Source organism: Apteryx rowi, unplaced genomic scaffold, assembly GCF_003343035.1.
Source record: "Apteryx rowi isolate R43461 unplaced genomic scaffold, aptRow1 scaffold_157, whole genome shotgun sequence".
Classification (NCBI taxonomy): Eukaryota; Metazoa; Chordata; class Aves; order Apterygiformes; family Apterygidae; genus Apteryx; species Apteryx rowi.
Window position 1 is genome coordinate 1,033,877 of NW_020447830.1, and position 26,942 is coordinate 1,060,818.

General features: G+C 41.2%; 1 protein-coding gene across 1 annotated transcript; it reads right to left on the bottom strand.

Annotated features, from left to right (window-relative positions):
* LOC112962870 (24-hydroxycholesterol 7-alpha-hydroxylase) lies at positions 1-25,449 on the bottom strand. Its single transcript, XM_026059408.1, has 12 exons — positions 25,273-25,449; positions 18,363-18,498; positions 16,848-17,022; positions 14,346-14,495; positions 13,297-13,390; positions 11,702-11,800; positions 9,200-9,290; positions 7,988-8,121; positions 6,993-7,088; positions 5,029-5,117; positions 1,230-1,317; positions 1-72 (listed from the first exon to the last, which is right to left on the bottom strand). Exons 1-12 carry the CDS (start codon positions 25,447-25,449, stop codon positions 1-3), a joined length of 1,401 nt encoding a protein of 466 aa, XP_025915193.1.
* Between the last annotated feature and the right edge of the window lie 1,493 nt (positions 25,450-26,942).

Sequence of the window (26,942 nt, forward strand, 5' to 3'; positions counted from 1 at the left end):
TCATTCCCGGTACTTATACTGGACCCGGAATGGTGCCATGGGTTGTTGTGTCCCCACCAAATGTAAAGGGCTCTGCAAAAAGCAGAAGACCGGTAGAAACATTTAATGTTAGTTAGTTAACAGAATTATCATCTTGCTTTACTCTTAAGGTTACAAATACAGTTTCTCAGAGTTTCGATCTAAGAGACTCAAGACCCAGCACTGAGAGTATTTCTTAGCTCCACTGAAGCCATTGAACAGGGCCTTTGTGTTTGCTTTTTATTTCACTTGCTCTGACAGAGGATGGTGTATCAGATCTTAAGAAACTCTAATGGTTTTGAGTGGTCTTCACTCACACAATTTCCTGTGGATGCAGACCCACATTACAATCAACTCCAGTGAGAGCAGGCATGGCAGCACAGCATCAGTCAGGAAGAGGTAACCTTCATCCCTATTCCGGGTGGACTTTCTACCACTACTTGAGACAAACATCTCATGTTCTTTCAGGAGAGCAAAGGAATTGAGTTCTCCCAACTTCCAGCTTCCCACCTGAAGAACAACTCTATAAAGCCCATGTCACTCTAAACATCTCCCTCTTCTCCTTGGTGGTTTAGCTATAGAGTATGCATGTCAGGTTTAGGCTGTGACATGCAGATGTGTTCATTTTGCAGTGCTCATGTTTGTGAGGATCAGTGCTTTCCGGAAAGCAGAAAGGACACAGTGCAAAAGGGGTAGGAAATTACTGCAAAGAGAGGAAGTACACTGGAGACCACACCACTCTCTTTTACGTGTAAAACCTCTCTGTGTCACAGTTGCTTTTTCAGTCTTATCCTAATCAACCTCTCTTCCACCGCTGAATATGCAGTATAAGGGCACTGATAGCACTGTTCTGAGATCACTGCCTCTGATTTCATGTCAGCTTAAAGGTATTATTAATCCAATTCCATATTCATTGCTTTTGTGAGTGCCAGAAATTAAAAGCCTCTTATAATATTTAGACAATGATGAGACAAGATACTCTCTTTGGTGCATTCTTGTATAGATGGAGCAGCCCAATTAACATCACTGGAGTTACTCTGGATTTTCTGAGTAAAAATGATGACAGAATTATTCATTATATGTTTTATAACACTCCTTGCAGCATTTTGCTTCATTTTACGTAACCACAGTTGAGCACGGTTGTTCAGCTGAGCATGATGAATGAAGGCTTTAAAGATGTGGAACGTTAAATAAATGCACAGATCATTTACCTCCTTTGGTACTGAATCCAAAAGAACAAATTCATATTTGTATAGGAATAGCACAATAAACAACTGGATTTCCATGACAGCAAACCACCTGCAAGAAAAGGGAGAAAAACAGTGGATGTCCGCATGACCATCACACGTGCTATTATCAGACAAGAAACAGGATGTCTTTTGCACATTTTACATTCCATGCTTTAGCTCTGCCTTTAAGTTCATCTTCAGTAGGAAGATATGCTGTGGTTTTGTTCTGCTTCTTTAGTCAGTGAAAAACATGAATGTAATGGCTGCCCCTTCTTTCCGGTGAAATTTTAGAACTACTGTATCCCTCTGACACCCTGTTTTAAAACAGACCCTTATCATTATGGTTTTTTCCACAGTGTACACGTTTATGTTCCTCTAACACTTGCTGACTTGAAATAACTTCATAGGAGTGAGAGGAAAGTCAAATATAGAAAAAGCTATATGACTAATTGTGCTATATAAAGTTATATAATACAGCTGGGAGCCTGATGACATCAGAGTAGCTGTGACAGTGGGAGTTATTATTTAATGCGTCAGCATTAGAATGCAGTATGAGACCCGAGGGTATGATTTTTTTCTGTAGCATATTCAGAAAGCTCTTCCTTAGTCAGTCTGGAGAAGATTTCAGATGACCACAGGTGAAGTCCTCTAGGCTCTTGTTTTTTAAAGCAGATAAACATAAGAACTTTCTGCATTCAGGCACTAGCTCATACTTATGTCAAGTCACAGGATTACTCATTYGTGGAATTTAGACATATGTCTTAAATACCTTGTCAAAATTGTAACAGTACCTTGCTCTTCCACACAGTTAATTTTCCATTATCTGAGAGATCCTGGAGAACTTGGATAAAACATAAACTGGGGAATTCACTGCGGAGAAGACCACATGGTTTCACATGGTGTCAGTCTGGAGTTGGCCTGGCAGGTGTGAAGAGTAAGCTAATAAGCCCCACAAGACCCAGGCTAACTCCCACAGAGCCATTCAGACCTCTGCACTGAGCTGCCCTGTGCTCTGGAGTAGGAGGATGCTTGTTTGCTTTGGTGCAGCTTCAGATCCCAACCATCTCTGTGATTTCACATTGCAGTTACCTTGAGATAGGGAGCTCCTCGTGACCTTGAGCTCGGGAGCCTGCAGCGCAGAAACATTCGGATAGAAATGAACTCAAGCAGGACTCAGGCCCAGCTCAGAGCTGGCAACACTGGACAAAGGCGGGCTCCTTGTAGTCACTCCACTGTTTGCACAGTGCTGCCCAGGGCTTCTGGTGGTGGAGGTGCCGTTGCTGAGACACTCTTGCTGGGTTTGCTTGGACACACCAAGCTGTGACATGAATGGGGCCAAGTTACTACTGGTTGAAGGTGTGTGGAGGCAATCAAATTGCCTCTAGGTGGCCCTGMAAGTGGAAGATCTGCTCTTACAGAGGGCTGTCTTTCAAAGTTGGATGTGGGCTAACCAGCCCCGACAGCTCTGTATCACCTCTGTATGGTCGGGTTAATCTGCAATCTGTCCAAGCAGCCGTGGATAACTGAGAACTGACTGCAGCATTGCCCATCATTAAATCTCAAAGTGCTTTTCCAAACAGGCTGCTGTTGYTATTCTACTCTGCAAATGGAGATGCTGAGACACAAGGATGATAAGTATCAGTCATGTCCATGGCTGGCCAGCAGGCCACCTCAGGAGGAACCAGAAGAGGAAAGCAGGATTGCCAAGTCCCAGGCCATTGCTCTCTAAACCACGTTGTAGTGAGCAGAACCCATGAGCTTTCCTGCAGCTGAATGCTCCTTGGTTCCCACTTGTTTCTCATATTCATGAYTGAGTTCCAGAGCAGTTTTCCTCTAAAAAGTCTGAGTCATTGATGTCTTCCTGTTTTACTTAGTGATAAAGGGACTTGACAGGGAAATACTCCCTAAAATGTTGTGTACAATGCATTACTATGTATTTGTGCTGTGATGCAATCTAGGAGCCCAGCAGTAAATGGATCAAATAAAAGTAATTAAATTAAATGGAGTTTGAGGATAAAATCATAGCCGTTGTGCTGAAGGATTTATACTTGCAGCATACGATAGGAAACAACAGACAGATGCATGCAAGGTTAGCCCAATCGTACAGGTGACAGTTACCTGGTTAGACAAAAGCCTTGTGACATGAGTTGCTTCACTGCCACCAAACTTTTCCCCAGGTAACAAAGAAGATGGTGCGGAAATGGCTTTGTGGGAGCTCTTCCCATGTCAGTTTGGTAGAATATTTAACAAGTAAGTTATTTTCTAGCTTTCAGTTTGATTAAATTAGTATTTAATTTCATGTTGAGCTTTTGCAATTTGTGAWGAAAATGAAATAGTTAAACATGTCATTTATAAAATGCCAGTATCAAATTAAATGAAAACTCACCTTTAACTTGAAAAATTCTCGTTTGGCTCAGTTATACCAAGGAAATATGCAACCTAGGATCTAGGTACATCCCTTCATTTAATTGCCTTTTTTCCAGGACCACCAGGTTATCCTTTTAGCATTATTAGTGGCAAAACATGAAGGCATATTTTACCATGTGGCCTGCCAAAGGGTTTGAAAGGACTTTTTGTCTGTCAGCAAATGAAAGATTCTCCTTTATCTGTGTAGAAACATTTATCATTTTCTTTTTAATCACAAACTTATTTCACAGCTATTATCTGAGTTCAGAGTACAGCCTGAACAAAGAAATAGGTCAGTATATATAAACAAACAGCGTTCAGTAATATTGTTTTGCAGCTTGTCCTGCACCTGCGGATGCCTCTTGTGAATTCTACTATCGCCCTTGCTGGGAATGAGGCTGCACTTGTATTTAGCAGAGGAATGTGGTAAAAGCCACAGAGGTACAGCAGTGAGTGGGCACTTTCCTCTGGCAAGCCTAAATGGTGAATGCAGTTTTACTCCTGGTGGTTGTGTCTTTAATATCTTCACAAAATGTATCTGACATTCATGTCCAGCCTGCTATATGGTACAGAACACAGATCCTCTGCAACACCCTCTGGATTCCTCACTCCAGATGGGACTCCTGAATTAAACTAACTTGTTTTAAGAATTCTTGGTTATTTGGTTCCTAGAGGAGACCTGGTTTGAAGGCAGAGATGTCTGAACACAGAAAAAAAGAGCAGCTGGCTCCCTGCGACTTGTTCCAGGAAGAGGGACAGCAGAGAAAACAGCAAAAGGATTGCAAGAAGCATCAAAGCTGGCACTGCTGGAGGAGAGAAGACAGGTACGATCTGAGATTTAAGCCTTCATACAGTTATGTGGGCCTTAATGCAAAGAGAAGAGATTTAAACACAGAGGAACCAGCTAGGACTTTTGATGATTGGCAGAGATGTTAATGGCATCATGGAGGATGAGAAGACTCTCAGACCAAAGAAATGTTCTTTAGATTAGTTTATGTGTGTTTTATGGCAACCTAAATGCTTGTGTGTATAAACTGGTGTGCTTGTAACTGGAGCAACTCTCCCTTGATGAAAAGGTGCCYCAGGAGCAGCAGAGCCAGGCTGACTTTTCTCCCTGGGGAGAAGAGTCCCAGTGTATCTCTTGATACACTAGTCTCAGATTCTGCTTTTATATCATAGCTTAACCTGCCTTTTCCAGGAATGAAACCACTTTCAAATCAGTTTAGGCAAGACCCAGATTAATACTAAACATTAGGGGACTAACAGAGAGCAAAACAATGAAAACACTTTATCTCTAAGTGTAAGAGGAGCCCGGTTCAAGAGGGCTGTTCTTTGCAGGGTTTGGGAATAAATAAACCCCAGCTGTTTCACTGACCTTCCTGGACACTGATGCTTCCCTCCTCCAAATGCCACAAAGCTGTCCAAGAAAGCATTCTTCTCTAAATTTGCCTCTTTCCAACGATCCTGTGGGAAGAAACTTTTTTTTCCAAATCAGCTTTATATAAATAAAGCTTAACTTTATTTCTCCAGGCTAAAAATGACCTTGGACAGCTAATCCTCAATACAAAGTTGCACTAATGCCTTTTTTTGCATTCAACCTGTTATGGTTAGAATCTGGACTCAAAAAACGGCACCCTCTCAGGGAAAGAAATGAGGTTCCCACTTTAAAGATACTTAGGTGCCTCAAAGTTCTGGAGAGGTTTTCAAAAACACCCCCAAGAAGACATTTGTCCTATCCCTCCCCCTACTTCTAAATCCTGTATTTTGAGCTGTTGAAATGCCTGTAAAAATGTGACCCTTTCCTTTTAAATATAAGTACATTCAAAATGTATGTTCAGACTTTGATCAGTGTCTTCCCTCAATCCCAAAGTAGTACTACAGCACACAACTCATGTACATCCTTCTTACATCCTTCTTAAGACACTGTGCACAGACAAATGCACAGTATTTCAGCTGTCATCTGAGAGAAAGGCAAGGATTACACGGAAAAGAATGAGTCCAGATAAAGGAGGATTTAAACTCCTTGAGAGCTGTGTGTTGACTGTGAAGTTAAAGTGGTGAGAAGCAGAGATGGGCACAAAAAACCCACTGAACTTTACACAGTCCCATTCTCAACTGCAAGCCAGCGTGTGAGAAAATGCACTGTTCCCTACTAAAAATAGCCTGCCTGTACCCAGGAAGGCTCCTTATTCCATCCTGACTTGCTTTAAGAAAAAAGGAATAAGAAGTAGAGCGAGGTAGTATGGGCTAAAATTTGGGTGGGCTAGTATTGACAAAAGTAAATCTCTTGAGTGCTGGGTGACAAACAATACCAGCCTCCAGAAACTCAGTGAGATGAAGCAAAGCCTTCAAGTTACACCCCTGTGAACTTTATTGTGGTTACTCCTCTGACAAACCCGTCTTAAAGAAGACATAATTTTATATCTGGTGGGTTTTGGATCACTTTCAGCTTAGACTATTTAGAGCATTCTGAAAAGGAAACCTGTTAATATCAAAATCCAATAAAAGCAAGCAAGGAATCTCAGAGGTGACAAAACAAAGCAATACAATTCAGAATGGCAATATCCAAGGGGGACTGCCCTGTTCTGCTGGAAGAAGGATGAATTTCTCAGCAACAAACTAGCTTGTCTTTTACAAATAAGGTTACCAGAGAAGTAAGTTGCTGTACTAGAGTTTCTGCCTGGCATTTCAAACAGGGAAGAATTGTTACAAGGTATTTCAAATTGGTGAGGAGTTTGCTAGAAGGGAAGTTTTGTTTTAATTACTCCTTCATATATTTCTAAAAAAAGACAATCCATTCTATAGCGGATGGTGCTAAAAAGAGCAGTTACAAGCCTGCCCACACAGCCACCTGGAGTGGAATAATAAGCAAGAAACCCAAAATTAGCTACTGAATTAGCAGAGCTAATACCTACCAGAAATCATCTGACTGGAAGGACCAATGAACCTGGATAAATACATGGAGATGAGATATACAAACAAATGCCAGGCAGAGGAGAGCACTCGGAGCTAGGTTCAACAGTCAATGGAGTCTTTCCATGATGGGCTTTGAATCAAGATCAAAGTGATATAAAGTTTTATCACTTTATTTTATATATATATATTTTATATATATTATATACATATACATATATATATATATAAATCCAGAACATATAACTGAACAATAAAATCTTGCTTATTCCTTTTTCCATCATTTTCTCTGTATACGAGGTCATCCTCCTTCAGAGGATAGYAAACACCCAACTTTAAGCAAGTTTGACCATATGCTTTAGGTGCAAAATATGTGAAAAGGAGAAAAGACAACAAAATAACAACGAGAAAAAAAACACAGCTCACAGGTTTGAACATTTCTGGGTCAGGAAAATATTTTGGATTCCTGTGCAACCAATACGGAGACAACATCAGCATGTCACCTGCAGGGACGGTGAAATTCTGAAAAGGAGAAACAATTGTAAAGAGAAGTAGAAAACCTCTGGTTCAACTCACAGAACATTCCCTCCTTAGTTCTTCTGTTTCAACAGCAGAAGGTCCTGACAGAGGGTTAGTGAAGGGGATAAAGCCATGGTGGGCACATTAAACGTTTGAAGCCTCTTCTTACTGTTGCCTTTTATTACGTAAAGGAGCCCTAAACAGTAGTGATGATGGAAAGTCCATTTTTGCTCTACTTTGGTTTTTCAAGAATAAAAATAATGGAAGCATTATTTCTGTCTTTCCTGCTTTCTTGCTTCTTGATGTGATTGTACTGTGTGTACTGTTATTTTTTTCTAGATCTTTTGTTAAGCACTGGCTTTCAAAATGCAAATAAATTCATAAGACAGTAGGCTTCTATGGGCTTTTGGTCATTTCTTGAATGGGCAGGAATACTGGTTCCTTAAGAGAGAGTGTTTTTCTCCCAAATGTTTATTTATGGGGCTCCTGAATGCTGATATTTTCCTTCTGAACGGCAGTGAGGAGGACAAACAAAAGGGATGGAGTTTTATCACTTACTGAACTGTGGTCCCTTCCACTATATTTATTGTGTCTCTGATTCCTATTTCATATACCTTCAGCACAGTATCTCCCAATTTGATTCAATTCAAATTCAAATTCTATGCAAAACTAAAGGCAAGACTGGGAGAAGGAGAAGCAAAACTGCTCTTAAATTAATGATGATTAAATTAATGATGAATAAATCTGTTAAACTAAACAGCTGATATATTTGAGATGTGTTGAGTCTCTCTGCTCACTTAATTTATCTAGATCTACTGGGAGAGCCCTTTCCAGAACAGTCATATAACATCCTTTTGGAAAACAACAACAACAAAAAAAAAACAACAAAAAAACCACCTCACCTGAATTCTTATTGGATTTACTACTTTCTTGGTGATTGCTCCTGGCGACCTCAGCCGTATTGCTTCCAAAGTGCACCATTTAATAAAAGGGAGCTTCTTAAGGTCCTCTCCAGAGACTTCTATTTTATCTCTACCTGTTGTAGCATGAGGAAGAAGGTTCTGTGTAAAAATTAGATTTCATACTTGTTTTGATTCACACTGACATGTCTTGTTTTAGAACTTCTGATAAAATACCTCTAGACTTAGGAACTTGCCTTCATCCAGAAATTTTCTATTTCTAAGTAAATACATGGAACCAAAATCTGTCCAATTTAAGCCCAGTTTGGATAAGAAATGCCTTTGAAGATAATTTTAATAACTGCTAAGTACCTGTAGGTATGGCCTTGGCCAGACCAGGTCAAACAAAGCTCATCTTAGAAGTTATGCACCCCTGGACTTTTTTAGTACTTGGGTAGGATACTACATGGAAATCTCAGGGACTGTAGGCACCAAGACAAGGAGTCATGGCGGAGCTCTTGGGCTACACTGACACGAGTAAATTAAACAGAGCCAGGAGAAAGGCTTGAGCACTGGTTCATGATTATCCATACTGTTTAATTATTGGCATGTTTCCTGACATGGCTCTGATCCATGTCAATTAAGAGTCTTCCACAAAAGTCTAAGCATGGTTCAGGCAACTGCATGTGAATGACTGCTCCCAGTAGGTGACTGTGTTTTGAGGGAAAGAGAGATTAGTCATGTGGGAGTGAATCATGCTGGACCAGCTGGCCTCAGATGAGAGGAAAGAGAACAGTCCCTGGCCTGTTTTTCCACAGAATAGTTGTAACTCACCAATGGTGAGTTTTCCTAGTCAGTTAACATGCCATGAAAAGCAGCTGAGCTGAAAGATTTCATCTGACTCCATCACAGATGTGTGAAAAAAAGCATGAGACTGGCTAACACAAAACTAGCTCTAAGTGACAGGTGTGGAATGAAGCGACAAATGCATCCTTTTTTTTCTACCTTCTTTTGCTAATATCAAAGGTGGTTTTGCATAAAAATAAGTCATAAGCATATGCTGAGTAAAGAACTCACAGCTTGACCCTGTGTTATCAGTAGTACCCTTAACATCAACATTTAAAATTGCCAGCCCTTGACCAGGTGTGCCATGTGCTGGGCCAACAGGGAAGAAAACATTTCTACGTTCCGAAAGGACGTGATCTGGTTTATTACCTGCTTTGCCAAAAACAGAAGCCAGGTCTTCCAYGATTTTCTTGTAAATGGAAGGATTGGACAGTATGAAAACAAGGGTCCAAAATGCAATCTAAACAGAGATGAAAATACTTTAACTCAGGAATGCAGAACTGAGTTRCAGCTTATAAGTGTCTTGGTAGCCAATCACTGAGGCAGGTGAAAATATTTGCACTTTTTTGTATGTGCCTSGTGTTGTTGAGATACGCAGAGAACTGTACTTCCTGGGTACATTCACATGTAGGATAATACTGTAAAACAGATGACCTCTATTGATTTGCTAGAACTATAATGTTATATAAAGGAATTTAAAAAGAAAGAGTCTGGATTATGCATCTCATTTTTATCCCACTTCCTCCTTTAATCAGGCCAAGACGCAGGATGATAACGTGGTACGCAAATCTGATCCAAGTTTTAAATGAAGAAAAAAAGGTAAAACTTGCGGGCAAGCAAAACCCATCTATCACATATTAACAACTACCGCTTGTACAAAATGCATACTGCTCTCAGTTACCCTTTTCCTCTTGGGGGTGTAAATTTATTGAGAATGTTTGTTCTTGTGTCTACTCAAATGCCSCAGGAGAGAAGGCTATAGCAACAAAGATTGAATGTGGAGCTCTTTTCCTGCAGAGGAGTTACCCCGTTGAATTCAATAGYAATATTAGGCAAGTAACCACTCAATAACGAGAGCAGAGGGCTCAGATCCTGGGAGATTAGGTCTGGTCATCTGCTGTGTACTTACACATTCCTCTTCAGTGAACCTTACACAGCTTCTGCTTTGAGCTTTGAAACACGAAAGCCTCTCTCTAATTTCAAACAACTAGACGTTAAAATTAATTCCTAAATTAGAATCATTGTATGTGATTAGATTTAGTTGCCTGAATGGAAAAAAATAAGTAGTGAATTCCTACTAATATTAGCAGAAACGAGGTTAAATAATTTGCAGAGCACTGTCTCTGTGACTCATACTGAAATGGGCAGGAAACGTTTTAATTAACAGCAAAACAAAGGGTAGTATATCCCCTTTAGAAATAATTTGCTAACTGATTATGCAATGAAGTTGAAAATCAAGAAATTTAGGAAAGGAGAAAATCCTCTTAAGCAGGATGAAATCAGAAGGTCTCCTAGCACTGCCAGGAGTATTTCTTGCCAGCTAGCAAGAGACCTAGTCTGCACACAGATCTGGTCATGGCCATCTGTGTGGATAAGGGATGAGAACTCTTACTGTTATTACACAAATAGTCCCACGTCAGTGCAAATCTACTTCTGTAAAACAAAGCTGGTAGCTTATTTTTCTTGTACAGCAGTTGAACCATGTGCCTTCATTCTACGGGTTGAGGAAGGATAACTGCATTGTTTCAGATAAAAGGGTTTAACTTCTGAAAATCCCCTTTGGAAGGTGAAAGGTCTTTTTTCATAATTCCAGTCACCAGAACAGTGGCTTGTGACTCTTCTGAGAAACAATGAAATATCTGTATGTCTATTTACAGCTGAATATTACAGAAGTAATGATAGTGTTATGGAAGGAATGTCAGTTATCCTGATAACAGACAGCAGGCTATGTCTCTCACTTATACCAACACGTAAATCTACAGACATCCCAATGAAAAGGATGAAATTACTTTAGGGTAAATTGTAGCAATATCCAATTTACAAAAAATGAAGATACGTCCATTGGTAGTACCTATAAAACAACTCATTATCTTTTTTTTTTTTAAATCACATTTGTAACAGACATAACTATGCTGAAATGAGCTTAGTAGCCATGGTAAATAACAGATGTTTTTGCTGCTGTAGATTTTTCATTTGAGAAATTCTTATAAATGTCTTTAGTCAGCCTAATTTGTGTTAGATATATTGGGCTTGTTAGCATACATATTTCTGTATCATTAATCCATCAAAACCATTTATAACATTGTCAAAACTCAAGTGGCAGCAAAATCAAACTGTTGCCTTTCCCCCTCTGAAGCAGCAGTGGCATTTGTACAGTAGATACCTTAAAGCAAAAGAGCCATATTCACTCATGGAATAAAGAGTTCTTCGTTCTCAGTAGATTTACACAGATAAAGTTACCCTATATTATGATTTTGATATTTTAAAAATTGGGAATGTCAGAAAATTTAAAAAAGATTCTCTACTATAACACAGACAGTGCTTCAAAACAACAGCTAAAGGCTTTTCACAGCTTAGTACTCTGATCTTAGTATCTGAAATATATTATTTCATATATTCATATATATGAAATACATGTTCCTGAAATGTTGTTATGATAGGGGACAGCACAACTTAGGAAAAATACAGGAAGAGTTCTTGTCATTGCTTCTGTGACATTGCAACCTGGGTCTATTTGTAGTGATATATGTGGGTGTGATAATCCTGTCTTTGGAATATATGCAGTGTGTATGACCTCTGGTTCAAAGTCTTTGCTTCCCAAATACAGGCTTTTGAACAAGGAAGAGTTGTTTCTATAGCTGACATACTTACAGGGACAGCATTTGCTTGGGAAGCCCAGAGCATTAAGAGACCATAATTGGGAGCCAGATGTCTTCCCTGCAAGTTATCCAGGAGATGTTGCAGTAGTGTCTGTTAGAAATTAAAAAAAATAAGAATGTGTATTTCTAAAAATATATTAAAATATAGCTTAGGGTAGGGCTTACTAAAATGCAAGGATATAATAGTAGTTTATCAAAGAGAAATAATGCTAGTTATGGGCTGTTTGCAGYCACAAAGTAGAGAGGTCACAAGGCTGTTCAGAGAAAATGGGACTCACTCATAGGCAGAGGGCCAAGAGTAGTCAGTGCACCACATAAATCCCTACTGAATACTTGTGCTGCCCTCCATTTTCTTAAGGTTCTTAGTGGACCTCATTCTCTCACTCCTCATTATTGCTTGTATGTGGAAAAAGAAAAAAAAAAACCTTTTTTTTTTAATTCCTGCTCTACTTCTGTGCTTTGAAGAACCTGAAAGCTAGATTGAACAAACTGAATGAATGGAAATGAATAAAATGTTCTGTCTGTGCCTGCAAAAAAGTGATTGTTACAAAGGGATGGTCTCACATATCAGCAAACCCTTTAGTTTCAGGTGTTTTGTTAGTGACTTCATTAGCTTGATATTCTTTGAAACTATAGCAACTGTGTAATGTTCTCACATCAGCTTTTGTTTATACTGTTTACTTAAATAAAAGGTGACCATGCAATCAGGGCAAGGCTTCTTGCCTAAATCTCAGAGGAAAAAGGCTGACCTTGAATAAAAAGTGATTGTTACTTTTCCAAAGCSCCCCCCAATCTAAGACACTGAGTACGTGTCTCCTAGTTCCTGCACCTTCTTACCTCCCACGATCCTCTCCCCAGCCTTCTGTTTCTTTCCATTGTTCAGGCTGAATTTCCTCAGGTTTATTTTATGAAGGATATTGTGGTATGTAAAACTTTTAAAGTCTAAATAAAATTTGGGTTGTTTAATAATCTGCTCTTTAAACATTTGGTAGATCAAAATTCCCAGACCAGTCTGCCCTCSCATTTGTCAGTCGTACTGACAGAATTGCTGCCATAGCTAAGGAGAATAACCAAGGGGACAACTTATCACAGCTTTGACACAATCAATATTTAGGGTACTTGGCTTCCAATCCAGCAATCTGCTATTTTCTCGTAGTCTGGCTGTTGGAGGATCTACTCAYTCTACACCAGGGCTTAAAAATAGTACATGCAAGATTTTGAAATTTAACAGCCCAGTCCCCTCAGAAAAACAACTGAAGACGCCTTTCTCTTGACTCTTTCAACTGCTCRCTATAACTACAATACCAGAGGTTGGCAATGAGTCATAGCTCCAATCCCTTGGCTTAAAATTCCCCAAAGGAGGATGTTAATTCTCAGAACCAGAAGCAATAAACTAAATTGAGGAGTGGGGCTAAAAATGACTAGCCTCACCTAACATAGATGACAACAGTACTGGACAATTAAGGTATAGCTATAAAAGCATACACATTAGGCCTATTTCTTCCAGTACTGAAATAATTTCTGCCCTTCATTCCTTYAGCCAGACTATACAGCAAAGTCATCTATTTCACAGCCTTGGATGTTTACCTTGGATGTGGTCTCTGAAGGGTTGGTCTTTTCAGCATCCGACACCACTTTCTCAAATAATTTTAGAAGCCATTTTTTGGATTTAGACCAGYTTCTGTAAAGAAAAGCAACAAACAAGAAGCACTTAACCAAGGCAGGATAAAGCAACATTTCCTTTTCCATGAGAAGGACTCCTTGTTTTCTTTGCAAAAGCCCCTGGGCAGCAGTCAGTTGATGAACAGTCATGTGTCAATCTGATTGACAGCAGTGTTGACTTACGTGAGGAACAGCAGTTGCTCAGGGTCTGAGACGTTCACCTTGACTAGGTCTCACCTTGCAGCCAGGACCTGTAACTTGAGACTCCTGGATTTTCATATCAGTTCCACTCTAGGTTTTCTGCATGACTTTGGACAGGTTGCTTAGGCCAATTTTTTCAGGAATGATCCCCCACTGAGAACACAAAGGCCTCATTTTTAGAGCATTCTCAGTTCTCTCTGAGGGCAATTTTGAGGTATGCAGAGAGAGCACAAGGTCCAAGGTGCTGTTATGGTGCTGAGAGAACCGACAGGCTCTGCAAGGTCTTTGGGGTTTGGCTGCCTCTGCAGCCAAGGTCAGCTCTGTGATGGTGCAGCTGCATAACCTGTGATCAGATTGCTGGAAAAACAGCCATGGTGTGAGGAAGAGCCCAGAGAAGCCTCGCTGGGGCCCCTCTTGGCTCAGGGGCCATATTTAGGCTCAGGCCTTTGTCCTTTGCCCAGTCCCTGCCTTCTCCCTGACAAGTCCAAGCTGGGCACACAGTATGGAAGTATTTCTCCTAGAGAAAAACCTAATGTTGATGCCTATCATCTTGCCCACCTAAGCAAGGTTGCTCCAGTTTCATGCCAGTAAAAGCAGATGAGACTAGGTCAGGTCTTTTTTGAGGCACCTAGCTGAAAGCCTGCCTTACCTGAGGGTACCTCATAGCTAAAGCCAGCACATCACCCTCCAGGGGAAGGTTGCTCGTGGCTGATATCACAGCAAACAAAATCCCTTTAATGGGCACACCACATGCATCATCTCTGCTCCGTTACCTCAGGAAGCACTCGGGCATCTGAGAGGCATATTCAAAGTCCTCATCGTACTTCTGAAAATGCTCTTCAAACTCCTTGATTTCACTCCGGCTCGTTGGACAGATGCCTTTTCCAAACAAAGTATTCACCACTGCTGGATACATGACATGCCTGCAAGCACAAGACCACTGTGACTGCYGGGTCATAGGGAAGCTCTTGCAGCAGTTTTAGGCCAGGATGGAGTGTGCTGAATTGCCAACATAAGAAGCTGTGGGACTCATGCCCCATTGCTGTATGGAAGGGCTAGCACAAGGCTCATACCTCACTCATAGCAGAGGCTGGGAGATACACAGACCTCAGGCTGCTCCTCTGTGTGTGGCTGAATTTCATCAGTTAACATTTGTTCACATGAGCAGTGGCAGAGTGCTGAGGTATCTTTGGTCAGCTTTGTGCACTGAGGTCCCCTTCTCCTCATTAACCATCTCTCTCATTTCAGGTTAGCCCATGTGGACTTCCTGGATGTCGCACAACCCTTCCTACAACCAGACACCCACAGAAATCATTCCTCTGGTTGCAGCTTTGCTGGAATGAAAGATGCTTTTTTGTTTTCTTTTTGCCTCACTCCTACCTTGTCTGTTCATSTGTTAAGCTGCAAACTTTCAGCTCCTTTCCCAGGTCACCTCATGTGTACACTTTAGCTCCAAGAAACCCTTACGGGTTCCAGCTACTGCTAAATGGGTATTACAGRCAATAACTGTTTCACTTTCTTGAAAGATCATAAGGAAAATGGAGCCACCTGCTGGCTTTATGGGTTTAACTTTAAGGCAGCTAAATAACAATTATTCAGAGCATTGTATTCCAATTCTTTTACCCATCCTTGTTTAGCAAAACGCTAAGAACAGATCAAACTCAACACAGATTTACTGTGGATGACTCTTATGGATTTTGCAGTTTATAAACTAGGCTATGACTGGTGTTTTAAATTTTAGACCAATAACATCTGATTCAGATTTGTAAGCTTCATTTCTAAGATTGCCAGAGGACRTGACAGCCATGCCAATGGGAAGAATTCCCTGCTTCCCATGGCTGCATCAGGTATGCAGCATGGAGTGATGCCCTGTGTATTATTTGCACAACCATGTCTCCAGTGACCCTGTCTTAGCCCATGGTCTGTGCGGGTGCCAGTACAGCACAGAGCAACAGGTCTGTCCCTGCCATCAAAAAACTTGACCTTAGGTAAAAGACCACGGATAGATTCAAATGGGGTGATAACAAGAAAATGTGAGACAATATTAGCACAATAGTCAGTGGTGTAACGTGCTATCAATTTGACGACTGTCCATTTTTTCACAAGGCATCACAGGAGAGGAGAATTTGCAGAGGCTAATGAGGTACCTCTGCAAATATGTAACAAAGAGGGGGCACAGGAGAAAGCTGATGGGAGGCAGGTGTCTGCACCCTTTGATCCTGAATGACAAAGTGCAAAAGAAGAGGTGGGCTATGAAAGATCTTGAAAGTGAAAATAAAGAACATGCTTGCACAGGTTAACTGAGAATGGAGAGACAGTGGGGAGAAGAAAAGAAGGGGGGGCACAGCCAAAACAATGGACTCTGAAAAGGTCCTTTGCTGGTGGGCTCTGAAACAACACATGCAGGRGAAGGTTGCACTTGTTGGAGCCAGAGAAAAGGATGTCAGTGCAGAAGCAGATGAGATGTTGATCTCAGAGGAGAGGTGGGGGAACACCACAGGATGCAGKGTTGTGCACCGACTCTTGAGATCAGTGGGATTGAGGGCTCAAAGCCCCTGCCTTTTCCCCCAGTTAATCCATACTGCACTAACTGAGATGATGAGTGCCCAGTGAATGTTTGGGTTGCAGTGAAAAGCTGTATCTTAGATGTATTAAGCAGAAAAAGTCAGCAAAAGAACCTGGATGTGAGGTCTTAGAGATAAGGCCAAGCCAAAGGCAATGTTTAAGTTGTGGTCCTGATGGATAGGCAAGACACAGGTGTTATCCATAGTGAKCAGAAAGGGGAAGGGGTTAAAAGCTCTGTTGTTGCCCCATGAGACTGTCAGTTATGGGATTTTTTCACATGGAGGATGAAGTTCAGGCAGCAAGAAGTCAGCTGCAAAGGTCTTATTTAACAGGGCCAGGACTAGCCCATAGCATCCCCTGGATGTTATGGGAAATTTTTCATCCTTTTGAAGGTCAAACATTTTGCCTGTTCAGAAGTTCTTTATAAACATGTGAAGCTTTCACCCAATCTTTTGGGAAATAGTATTTGCTAGAAGTTGTTGTGTTTTCTTTTTTCTTCAAAATACGCAACTCAGATGTTTCTCCTAGTTGTAAGAAAGACCTTTAGATGAAACCCTGTCCACCACCTGACACTGTGAAGCAGTCATTAGTATCTTGACACAGTTTTTCTAAYACCTGAGGGCCTGAGCTCCTGAGTCACAGGCTTATGCTAATGTCYCTACTCCCACATAGGATACTTGTGCATTAGATGTGTTGCAAAATTCCCTTACCTTACCAGGTCATTGAGGTCGCCTGTTCCCTTGGTGCCCAGGTGTCCCATGTGCTCATGTAGTTCCTTACACAGAGTGTCCACGAACAGGTGCAGGTTAGAAGGACCCATTTTTCCCTTCATCATGGTGTACAGGTTACCGTGATTCTGATAAAAGTCTTCTGCAGGAACAGAAACTTTAAATACAAAAAGAAACAGAAAAATGTTTTGGAAAGTAGTCAAGGTAGATTTTCATAGAACAATGCAGTGAAAATCTTTTACATATAATTGTGACTCTGATTTAAATGCCTTAAGCCTCATATTTCTATAGTGAAATTCCCACTAACCTTCCTTCTGACCCTGTAAAGATTTTGGTGAGCCCCTTTGCTTCTAACAACAATCCGTGCAACATCTTTCTGCCTCACAAAGCTTCAGTGCAGGAATCAACAGTCAAGAGATTTTTCCCTTAACTTTCTTGTGGATGTACAGAAATGCTCATGCATTCTACAGAAAGAACTGAAACCAGAAGGAAAAATAAATGAAAACAAGAAAAAATAGCTTTGGTTTTGATGCTGACATATGTGCAGAGGCTGAGAGAGCTGGGATGTAGCCTGGAGAAGGCTCAGGGGAGATCTTGTCAATATGTACAAATACCTGATGGGGGAAAGTAAAGAAGGTGGAGCCAGACTCTTTTCAGTGGYGCCCAGTAACAGGACAAGAGGCGACGGGCACAAACTGAAATACAGGCAATGCCARTTAAACTTAAGAATTTTTTTTTTTACTTTGWAGGTAGTTGAACACTGGAACAGGTTGCCCAGAGAGGTCGTGGAGTCTCCATCCTTGGAAGTATTCAAAACCCACTTGGACAATGTCCTCAGCAACCTGCTGCAGTTGACCCTGCTTTGAGCAGGGGCTTTGTAACRGATGATCTCCAGAGGTGCCTTCCAACCTCAGCGATTCTGTGATTCTGCAATTTAATCCCTCTGCAACTTGTTTCTCTCTCATTTCACAGCCCAGCATTGTCAAATTGCTTCAAGTAATTCCTGTCAGTGCAATTGCATATGGACATAAGGACCTATGCTAATGATATATCACTGGGGATGGGAGATAACCACATCAAGCTCTAATAACTGTTGTCCTAGAAGGTAACTAATTACTGCTGCAAGCTACCTTTCAAATCAAGTGACAGGATAACATATTATTGCTCCAGACCTCGTACACATAGGCAGAGTGTCTAGCTGCAAAAAAAGGCCCTGATCTCTAACTGGAGTTGCTTGATGATAGAAGTAATAAAAGTCTCTGGTTCAAAAACCTTTGATCACTCATGACTAAATCCAAATCACTTTGCTGGCTTAAAGGCCTGGATCACAGAGAGGTACATGGTGAATTGCATTTCCCCTTAATTTTGTAGTATGGTCATAGGTTAAGACAGGCATTTAAGGCATATTCAAAAAGCCAAAGGGCTTTGGATGGGGTCTTTAATATTTCTGGGTAACTAGATTTGATTTTCATTAAAAAAGAGATAGATCCCATTTACCTGCATTCTGGACAGCTTGTTGTACTGCCTGCTCAAAATTTAAGTCTTTAGATGTAAAAAATGCTTCAGCCCCTTCTTCGTCGGTCACAAAAGTAAATCGTTTTCCCAGAGCAAGTACTGTGAATATGGGCCCATACTGGAACAGACAAGGATTTTACATTACTTTATTGCTAATCATTTGACAGGAGCCCCAACAGGACTTCACTAATGCTGAGAGGTCAGGCGAGACGGCCTGTTCCTTTTTGCTATCTGTTCACCCTGGTTCAGAAGTGCACAAAGATGATATGAATCAGAGCAAAATTTGTAGACTTATTATGGATCAGAAGGGAGCATTACAGGTGCCTGCCTGACCTCTTGCAAAATAGAAGATTCCTTCTCTGAGCACGACATTTTATGTCTGAAATACATTACAGTTCAAACAATACAGCCAACCTGCATTTAAAGAACCCAAGTGATAGATTATCTACCACATCCCTTGGCTGCCGCAGTAAAGCATTCACATTGTAAAAATTTACAACTCCACCTATTTCAATCTGCATTTTTGTAACTAAAACTCCCCAGTTCTGGGTCTTCTTATCCTTTTTTCTTCCCTAGTTCAAAGGGTCTGCCAATACCAAAAATCTCTTTCTTGCATAGGTATTTCAAGACTAATCCAAATAGTTAACAAACTTTGAGCAGGATCAATTGAGCTTGTCAAGCCTTTCATTTTAAGGAATGTTTCTGGTACCATAAATCCTTGTCTTGTTTTCTCTTGATCTTCTCTAACATCCTAGATCCCTCTCAAAACTTTCAGCAATAAGAATTCACTTCCAAATTCCTACATTATAAAAAAGTTCATTGATATTTGTAGATACTTTAAACTGGCAAACAAATGTGCAATATCCACTGGATGGGAGATTTAGATAAAAAATCAGAATTAGGAAATGAAGGATCTTTAGCACCTTTTTCTTAGTGAAGTTGATTTCTGATCACAGGAAAAACCTTTGGAAATTGAAAGCCCAGTACTTACATTTGTATGCACACTGCAGACTTTTGGTAAAATTATTGTACAAATGAAAAGGTTTGGGGCTTACGTGAAGTCTCTAGACATATAAAGGAATTTGACTTTCTATTCCACGTTGTGTTGCTGACTAGGGTGAAGAGAAGTTTTCTATTGATCTGCTGGGAGTCCTGCAAAGCCTTGAATCCTCCTTGATCTCATCTACTTTAACCATTTCTTCTGTTGTTGGTGTCTGTACTCTAACGCCTGCTTCATCAAAAGCTCTTTAAAGCCAAGGAAAAGATTCCTCTTGACATCAATTGAATTTTGATTGTCTTTCAGCTGTAAATTATTAAATAAAGAATGACTGTTTAAACTCCCTGGGTGATAATAAATAACTATTGCTATAATAATAGCTAGCCTGCTCGGGTTGTTGTTTCATGGTTAACAGCATGTCCTGAGCACCAGGCTGGATAAAAGTCAGTGGGTTTGTGCTGTATTTGTTTTTGATTCAGATTTTTTTATTTAAAATTAACATTAAAATGGAATAAATTAATTTTAAAATAAAACAGCATTAGAACTAATAGCAACCTGCAATAAAATACAATTATCCAATAAAGATCACATTCAGTTAAAGACTGGGATGCTTTATTTATTTTAGGCAATTACCTGTGAGCAAGATGTCTAAGCTCCCATGCTGGTCAATGCAGACCCAGTCTATGCAGTCAGGGAAGCCTAAAATCTGATTCTTCTGATCAGCTACTACCCACCTCTATTTATGAAGGTCAGCTGAAATGCCCTTAGACTCCACTGATTTTACTGAGTTTGTGTCCGTTGATCATATGCAAAGCTTAGACACAGAGCTCACATGTAAACACCGACAGGAGGACAACCAAATTCTGTGCCTTATTCTTGATTTGAATGCCATCCAATCTACTGAAATCTATTTAAAATAATTCAAATTAAACAAATACTGAATTAAATTAAACACAATTAAAATAAAAAAGCTCCATAAAGGGCCTCCAAAAAAGTCAGCACAGTTAAACAGCAGAATGATGGTGGATATTCAAAGTAATAACATACCTTTCAGAAAACAGAAATTTGTGTTCAAACAGAAAAATGCAAATAAATAGGTTCTGATAAATTAAATGCAAAATTAAAATGCAGCAGACAAAAAATGATTTGAGGATCAAACTGCTAATGGCAACTCTCCATGGCCAATAACATTTGGGTTTTCCAAACATAACAGATGTAGGAAGCCTCCCAGTGTGTTGCTGAGTCTGATAAATGCTCAAGGTGTAAAGAAACCAGGCGGGGAAGCAACTGGCAACTGGCAATTTACATCAGTTTAAGTCAAGTCCCACCCTGGAGCCTTTCTTATGGGTGCTGGACATTTGTTCAAAAGAAGTATTAAGTAGAATAGGCTTGGGAACAACTTGAACAAGTTTCAGGTAAACCAATAATAAATATTTTACTTCAAAAGTCTAGGGGGATTCAAATATATACACAACAAGATGAGGGCTCTAAAYTACTATTAGCACTTGTATCTTGGAGTCCTTTCAGAGTGTCAGCCTGGCGTTCGGTGTTTGTGAAAAGGAAACAAAATGTTGGAATTGCTAGGAAAGGAGTGGAGAAGGTAGAGCAAACATCATCTAAATCCATTTTCTGCCCACACCTTCAGTTTAACATGTACTTCTGCCCATCCCATCTCAGAAAGGATATAGTGAGCTAGGAAAGGAACAGGGATAGACAGCAAGGATGAGCAAAGATGTGGAAGTTTCAGTAAAAGAAGACACTAAATGAACTTAGATCCTTGAGCCTGGAAAGGTGAAAAGACAATAATTCTTCCATATTTGTCATAAGGCAAAAACGAAGAGGCACCTCATATAAGCCAGTTGTTTTAAAAATAGACAAAAGAAAATATTATTTCACATGGTACATAGTTAAAATATGGAATTCATTGCCACAGGATGCTGAGGAAGCCAAAACTATAAACAGCGTAAAAAAGGAGGATGAAGGTATCATATTTAGATAATCTGGATGCAAATTCCAGCCTAGAAAGTCCCAAAGCTGTTGACTGCCAGAAGGCTGGAAGGAATGTCAGAGAAGGCATCCTCTGTCCTGGTTGGGTTCCTTACACCCTTTTACTAAGCATCTACTAATAGCCACTACTAGAGACAGATGCCTGAACAAACAGACTTTTCATCTGTCCTGGTATAATTATTCTGATGTTCTAATATAATCAAATCAGCTATTGAAACAAGTTGTCAAAGCAGTTCTGCATTTACCACTGTTGCATATGGGCAGGTTGCAACGGAGCGTGGGTTATCACCTGCCAACACTGCGTTCCCAGATGCCGGCCCTGTCTGAAACAGTATCGTAGAAGAGCTGATGATATATATAGTGTAAGCAAAATGAAAATCCTGCTTGCAATTAGGACCTCAGAAGCTGCTTTCACTCATGAAAACTGTTTTTTCCAAAGAATGGGAAACACTATACCTAACAGCAGTGTCACAATGAGAGGCAGATCTATGCTTGCATGAAAGTAGCACTTCGGAGAAATAAAAACTGCTGAAGAAGGTTCTCCAAAATGCCAAAGGACGGAAACAGAGGATGTAGAAACAGCCGTTTTGCCCATGGGTGCTGTCAGACTGGGAGCAATCACTGTAGGTGATAGCTGCAATTGTGTCAAGACACGTTGGGAGTTAGGTGCGCTGAGCTAGTTTTCTCCCCTGCRCATGCACACGCACATTTGGCGTTCAGTGCTGGGTTCTCTCTCTATCTCAGGGACTTAAGCACCTTATCTTATCTGTGGTCTTCTGGCCAGCTGTGCCTGGGGCCAGGCTCACAGAGCAGTAGTGACATGGCTGATGGCACTGTCTCCAAAGGCTCTCCACCAAAGCCTTGTCCTCTGCTCCAACCTGTTTCCCCTCCACATGACCTCATGTAGCATACATGCCCCTTGCCCTGTAAGCCAGCGAGCCAGACAAATGCCCCCCTCATACGACCACACATAGAGAACAAGGTGAGAGGTGTGCAGGTGAATCCTGGGATGAGGCACCATGTCCCAGCACAGTCAGCACACTGAGAATGGCTCTGAAGGGAGACCTGCAGGTCCCCACGACAGTGAAGAACAATCTCAGGGATTAACTGAAGATTTCTTGTTATCTTAATTAATAAACTGATGGGAAGCATTTGAAATTCCTTATTAACTCTTGTCATGTTTGCCTGGCAAAGTGGGGAACCACATCTTTTGAATCTAGTGTTAAGCAGCTGTACGGGGATTTATGTTGCATGGTGGCTTCTGTTACACATCACTTCCCATTTCAGACAACCTGCAAAACCACTTTAACTATCAAGGCAGCTTAGGAGGAAGAGGTGGTATCTTTTATTAGACCAGAGATTAAATATTTTATTAGAGCAGGGGATCTTTCTTTTATTAGATCCACAGATGACACATGTAGGAAAAGAGACAATTCTTGCAGCCCACATATTCTTCTGTAGGAGGAAAACAGAAGTTGCAGACTTCAAGCAAAGTATGTAATGGAAATAATGGAAATTTTAATGCGTTACTCAATGACTTGAGAGAAAAATCAGTGAGGCTTATAAACAAAAGGGATGGTAATAAGTGTTAACCCATCAGGACAGAAAAAGAAATAACTGTCACTTTGGAAGATGGAAGGATTTATCTGGAGGAGGAAGTTTCTAATTTTGAAAGTCTCCTTTGAAGATAACGACCTTACATAGTTGAAGAGCATTCACACTGCCTAGAGTCTGTTTCTGAACACACTTGCCTTGCTTGCTCGTACTAAGGACACGAAATGCTGCCCTAGCAGTATTAAGAAGCTTGAAACGATTGAACATATATTGTGTAAACTTTTTAATGCCTGTTCATGACACCTTTGGTGGGCAGTACCCAGTTTATTTGGTTGCGCTGCATTACAATGCTTGCAATGCTCCTCTAGAAAGGAGCAGGAAGAAAAGGGCTTATCTTTTCCGGCTTCTGCACACTGTGCCAGCGTGGAAGGTGGGAAGGTAAGGACTGTGCCTTCCCCAAGTCTGTGAACATGCTCAGTCAGAGGAGTTTCGGGTGTGGAGGGAGAGCAAAGGGACAGCAAGAGAGGAGGCTTCACCAGGGACCGGGAGCCTGCTGGGAAGAGCGTGGTGCAGGCACACAGCCGCCCTCGGGGACGAAGGACTGAGAGGTTCCTCATTGCCGAAGGGAAACCACAGGGAGAGTTTGCAATCAGAAAGACTCTGAGGTGCTGGACTAAGAGAAAAGTCAAAGGAAAGGGAAGGTCCTACCTGCAAACACACAGAAAGAAGAGGAGGATAAGAAAGCCTTCTCTTTCTGCTCTGCCTCATTTCCAGTTTTCTCTCATTGAAAATGTTTCCTGTTCTAGTTTCTGTGCTGACAAAACCTGGCTCTTGGGCTTATAAAGCCCTTCAGGTGTTTTTGGTGCGCTCAGATGCAGTAGGAGCTGCCACAGCACCAAGAGCGGCCTAAAGGGCCTCCAGGTAAATGAACACCAAAATCAGTGGAGCTGGGGCCACTAAGTTTGTGTGTGTGTACTTCAATACATTCTTTAGTATGTAAAAGCTTTGTTCACTCAGACTGCAAATGTTGTGTTTTTCACCCTGAAACATGACTCTTCTGTCAGGTCTGTTTTAAAAAATATCATCTAAAAGATTTTGCTAAGAGCTTCCTAGAAAAAGAAAAGCAACTAAAGCAAGTTAAGTCGTGGTGAAACAACTGTCCCAGAAGGGATTCTTCTGGAAAGGACAATCTGGTAGACTGCTTTAACTGATTGCTATCAGGATATGTTTTCAATAGAACAACGAGGTTCTGTAACAGCCTCCTAATAAAAAAGTCAAATAAATATTATGCCTTCTTTTTAAGTGAGGCTTGATCAGTTTATTTAAAGGGTTATATGGCACGGTTTCTGAAACAGTAAGAGAATGGACTCGAATGAGCAGGTCTCTTCCTACAGTCCTACATTTCTGTCCTGATTCACAGGTTTTGATGCTCTTCTTACATCTCCTACATCAGCTGAATGTACTTGAACCTCTGCTTTCATTTAACACTCTGAGTTTATAACACCCATTTTTGCAAAGAAGTGCTTATCAATATGAAATCTAATAGTTCAAAAACAGAAAGCAAATTCAAAAAATCCAGCATTTATTTAACATTATTTTAAAATCTCAGGATTTTACAGCAGTTTCATTTTTAGATAGTTTTTGCAAGTGGCGGGATGTGTGATYCTTCAGTGTGGAATACTTTGGGGCTGATTACATTGAATCAGCATTAAGTAATAACACCATCTAATGGAAATGTGAAGATATGTTTTCTGTCAGTTAGTATTAGCTGTCTGGAAATTAGGCATCTAATGTAAATGGATTATTTAGGGTCTCTCTATAGACAGACATAGAGAAAATAGGCATGTCCTAGGGGTGAGTCTTTGCACTCATCTTTTGTACATTTTTTAGGATGGAACAAATTGCCTGCCAGAAATGCCTATGTCTCTCTTGACTGCTCAGGGACACCAGCTGATACTGACACTGGAACAGAAATCTCCCCCAACTTTAGGCACATAAAAAACTAGGATTCTTGTCCCAGTGTCTGTCACAGGGTTCTCCAAAGTATCTGAGACCCAGATTAACACACAGGCAGACTGCAGAAGCAAAATGGCAGAGGTGCTGGGTCCAAACAGGATGATCACAGTACAGAGTTCACCCCAGAATCAGCTCCTGGGCTCAGCAACTTTGCTGACACACAGCTGATTCTTGTGAGCTAAATGCTCCTGACATTAGAAAAGAAAAGGGCCTATCGATTTTGTGAAGGGCAAACTTACTGCCGAAGTTTCTCCTCTCCTTTCTCCTTGCAGTCACCCTGAACACACCCACGAGCAGGCACACCGTCACAGCCATTACCTTGCTTCTAGCTTGCTCTATAAACTCCAGGGGAGCTTTCCCGAACTGGAACGCAGCTCCAAACCAAGGGATCCAGCTCCCGATGCAAGGAGGGGAGCTCGGGTTTCTCAGCTGAAGCAAAACAGACTTGACAATAAGAAGTCCCAGGATTGCTGCCAACAGCAGAGCAAGAGCCATTTTGCCTCTTTGCTGCCTGCTGCAGCGGCTGCTCCGCCTGCTGCAGCACCCAGCACGGCCGCGCTTGCCAGGATTATCCAGCTTGCTCAATAGGGCCTCTTTCATCAATCTTGCCAGCTGATCACTGCCATGGAGACAAGATGTCAAAGCCCGGAAGAGCCCAGCAGCCAAGCCCTTGTTTTGGAAAAGGCTGGGCAAGTTTTCCTCGCATCTGGGACGAGAACCAGCTCTGTTGCTTGCAAAACTCAGATGTTGCTGTGACAAATCCTTGAACTTCACACAAGGGAAATGCGGAGTTGCTGGAACGCCACACAAGCAGCCAGGGACACGGAGKCTGTGGCAAGGCTGTGGGCTCATTTTTCTCTCTCCAGGTTAAGAAATGATTTTAAGGAACATCAGGATTACAAAGTGAAGAGACTGTGATTAAGGCAGCCTGCGTAGACATTTAGATTTTTACAAGGCAGATAGCAAGAAATTTCTGGAGAAGTCAGCTTAAACAGTAAGCCTTATGAATGGTACCTCTCACTTGCATGAGATCACGTCATTAACGACTACAACATAATACACGGGGGAGTATGTTTGTGAAAGATGTGCAGACAGTCTACATTTTGCATTTCCTAATTTTTGAGAGCTTGACTTATATACGTTAATGTACTCTGAACATAATTGCGATGTGCCAGTTACACACACACAAAAAGAAACCAACCTGACCTCTTCTGATACTACAGTGGTATTACCATCAGCAGGTTTTGAAATGTCACGGTGATCACAGAAGCCATTCTCTGCTCCTCAGGTACTGGACACACTYGTAAGAACTTTTTCATGTCTTCTCAAGTGTGGGCCAGCAAGTAGAAGGAAATGAGACACTCTATGATCTCCCACAATTGTTTATACCAGGYATCTTTGAAATCATGCTTGACTGACCTGATRGCCTTCTACAATGAGATGACTGCCTTGGTAGATGAAGGGAGAGCAGTGGGTGTTGTGTTGTTTATTTTGACTTTAGCAAGCCTTTTGACACTGTCCCCAATAATATCCTTATAGGCAACCTGTTGAAGTACAGGCTAGATAAATGGACAGTGAAGTGGACTGAAAGCTGGCTGAACTGCTGGGATCAGAAGGTTGTGATTAGTGGCATGAAGTCCAGCTGGAGACAGTCGCTAGTGATGTACCCCAGGGGTTGATACGGGGGCCAATATCATGTAACATCTTCATTAATAGCCTGGATGATGGGACAGAGAGCACCTTCAGCAAGTTTGCAGAAGATACAAAGYTGGGAGGAGTGTTTGATAGACAAGAGGGGCCTCAACAGGCTGGAGAAATGGGCAGACAGGAACCTCATGAAGTTCGACAAAGGGAAATGCCAAGTCCTGCCCCTGGGGAGGAATAACCCCATGCACCAGGACAGGCTGAAGAGCAGCTCTGCAGAAAAGGACCCGGGGGACCTTCATTAAACATTCATTCTGAAATACATTCAAATGTTACCTACATTG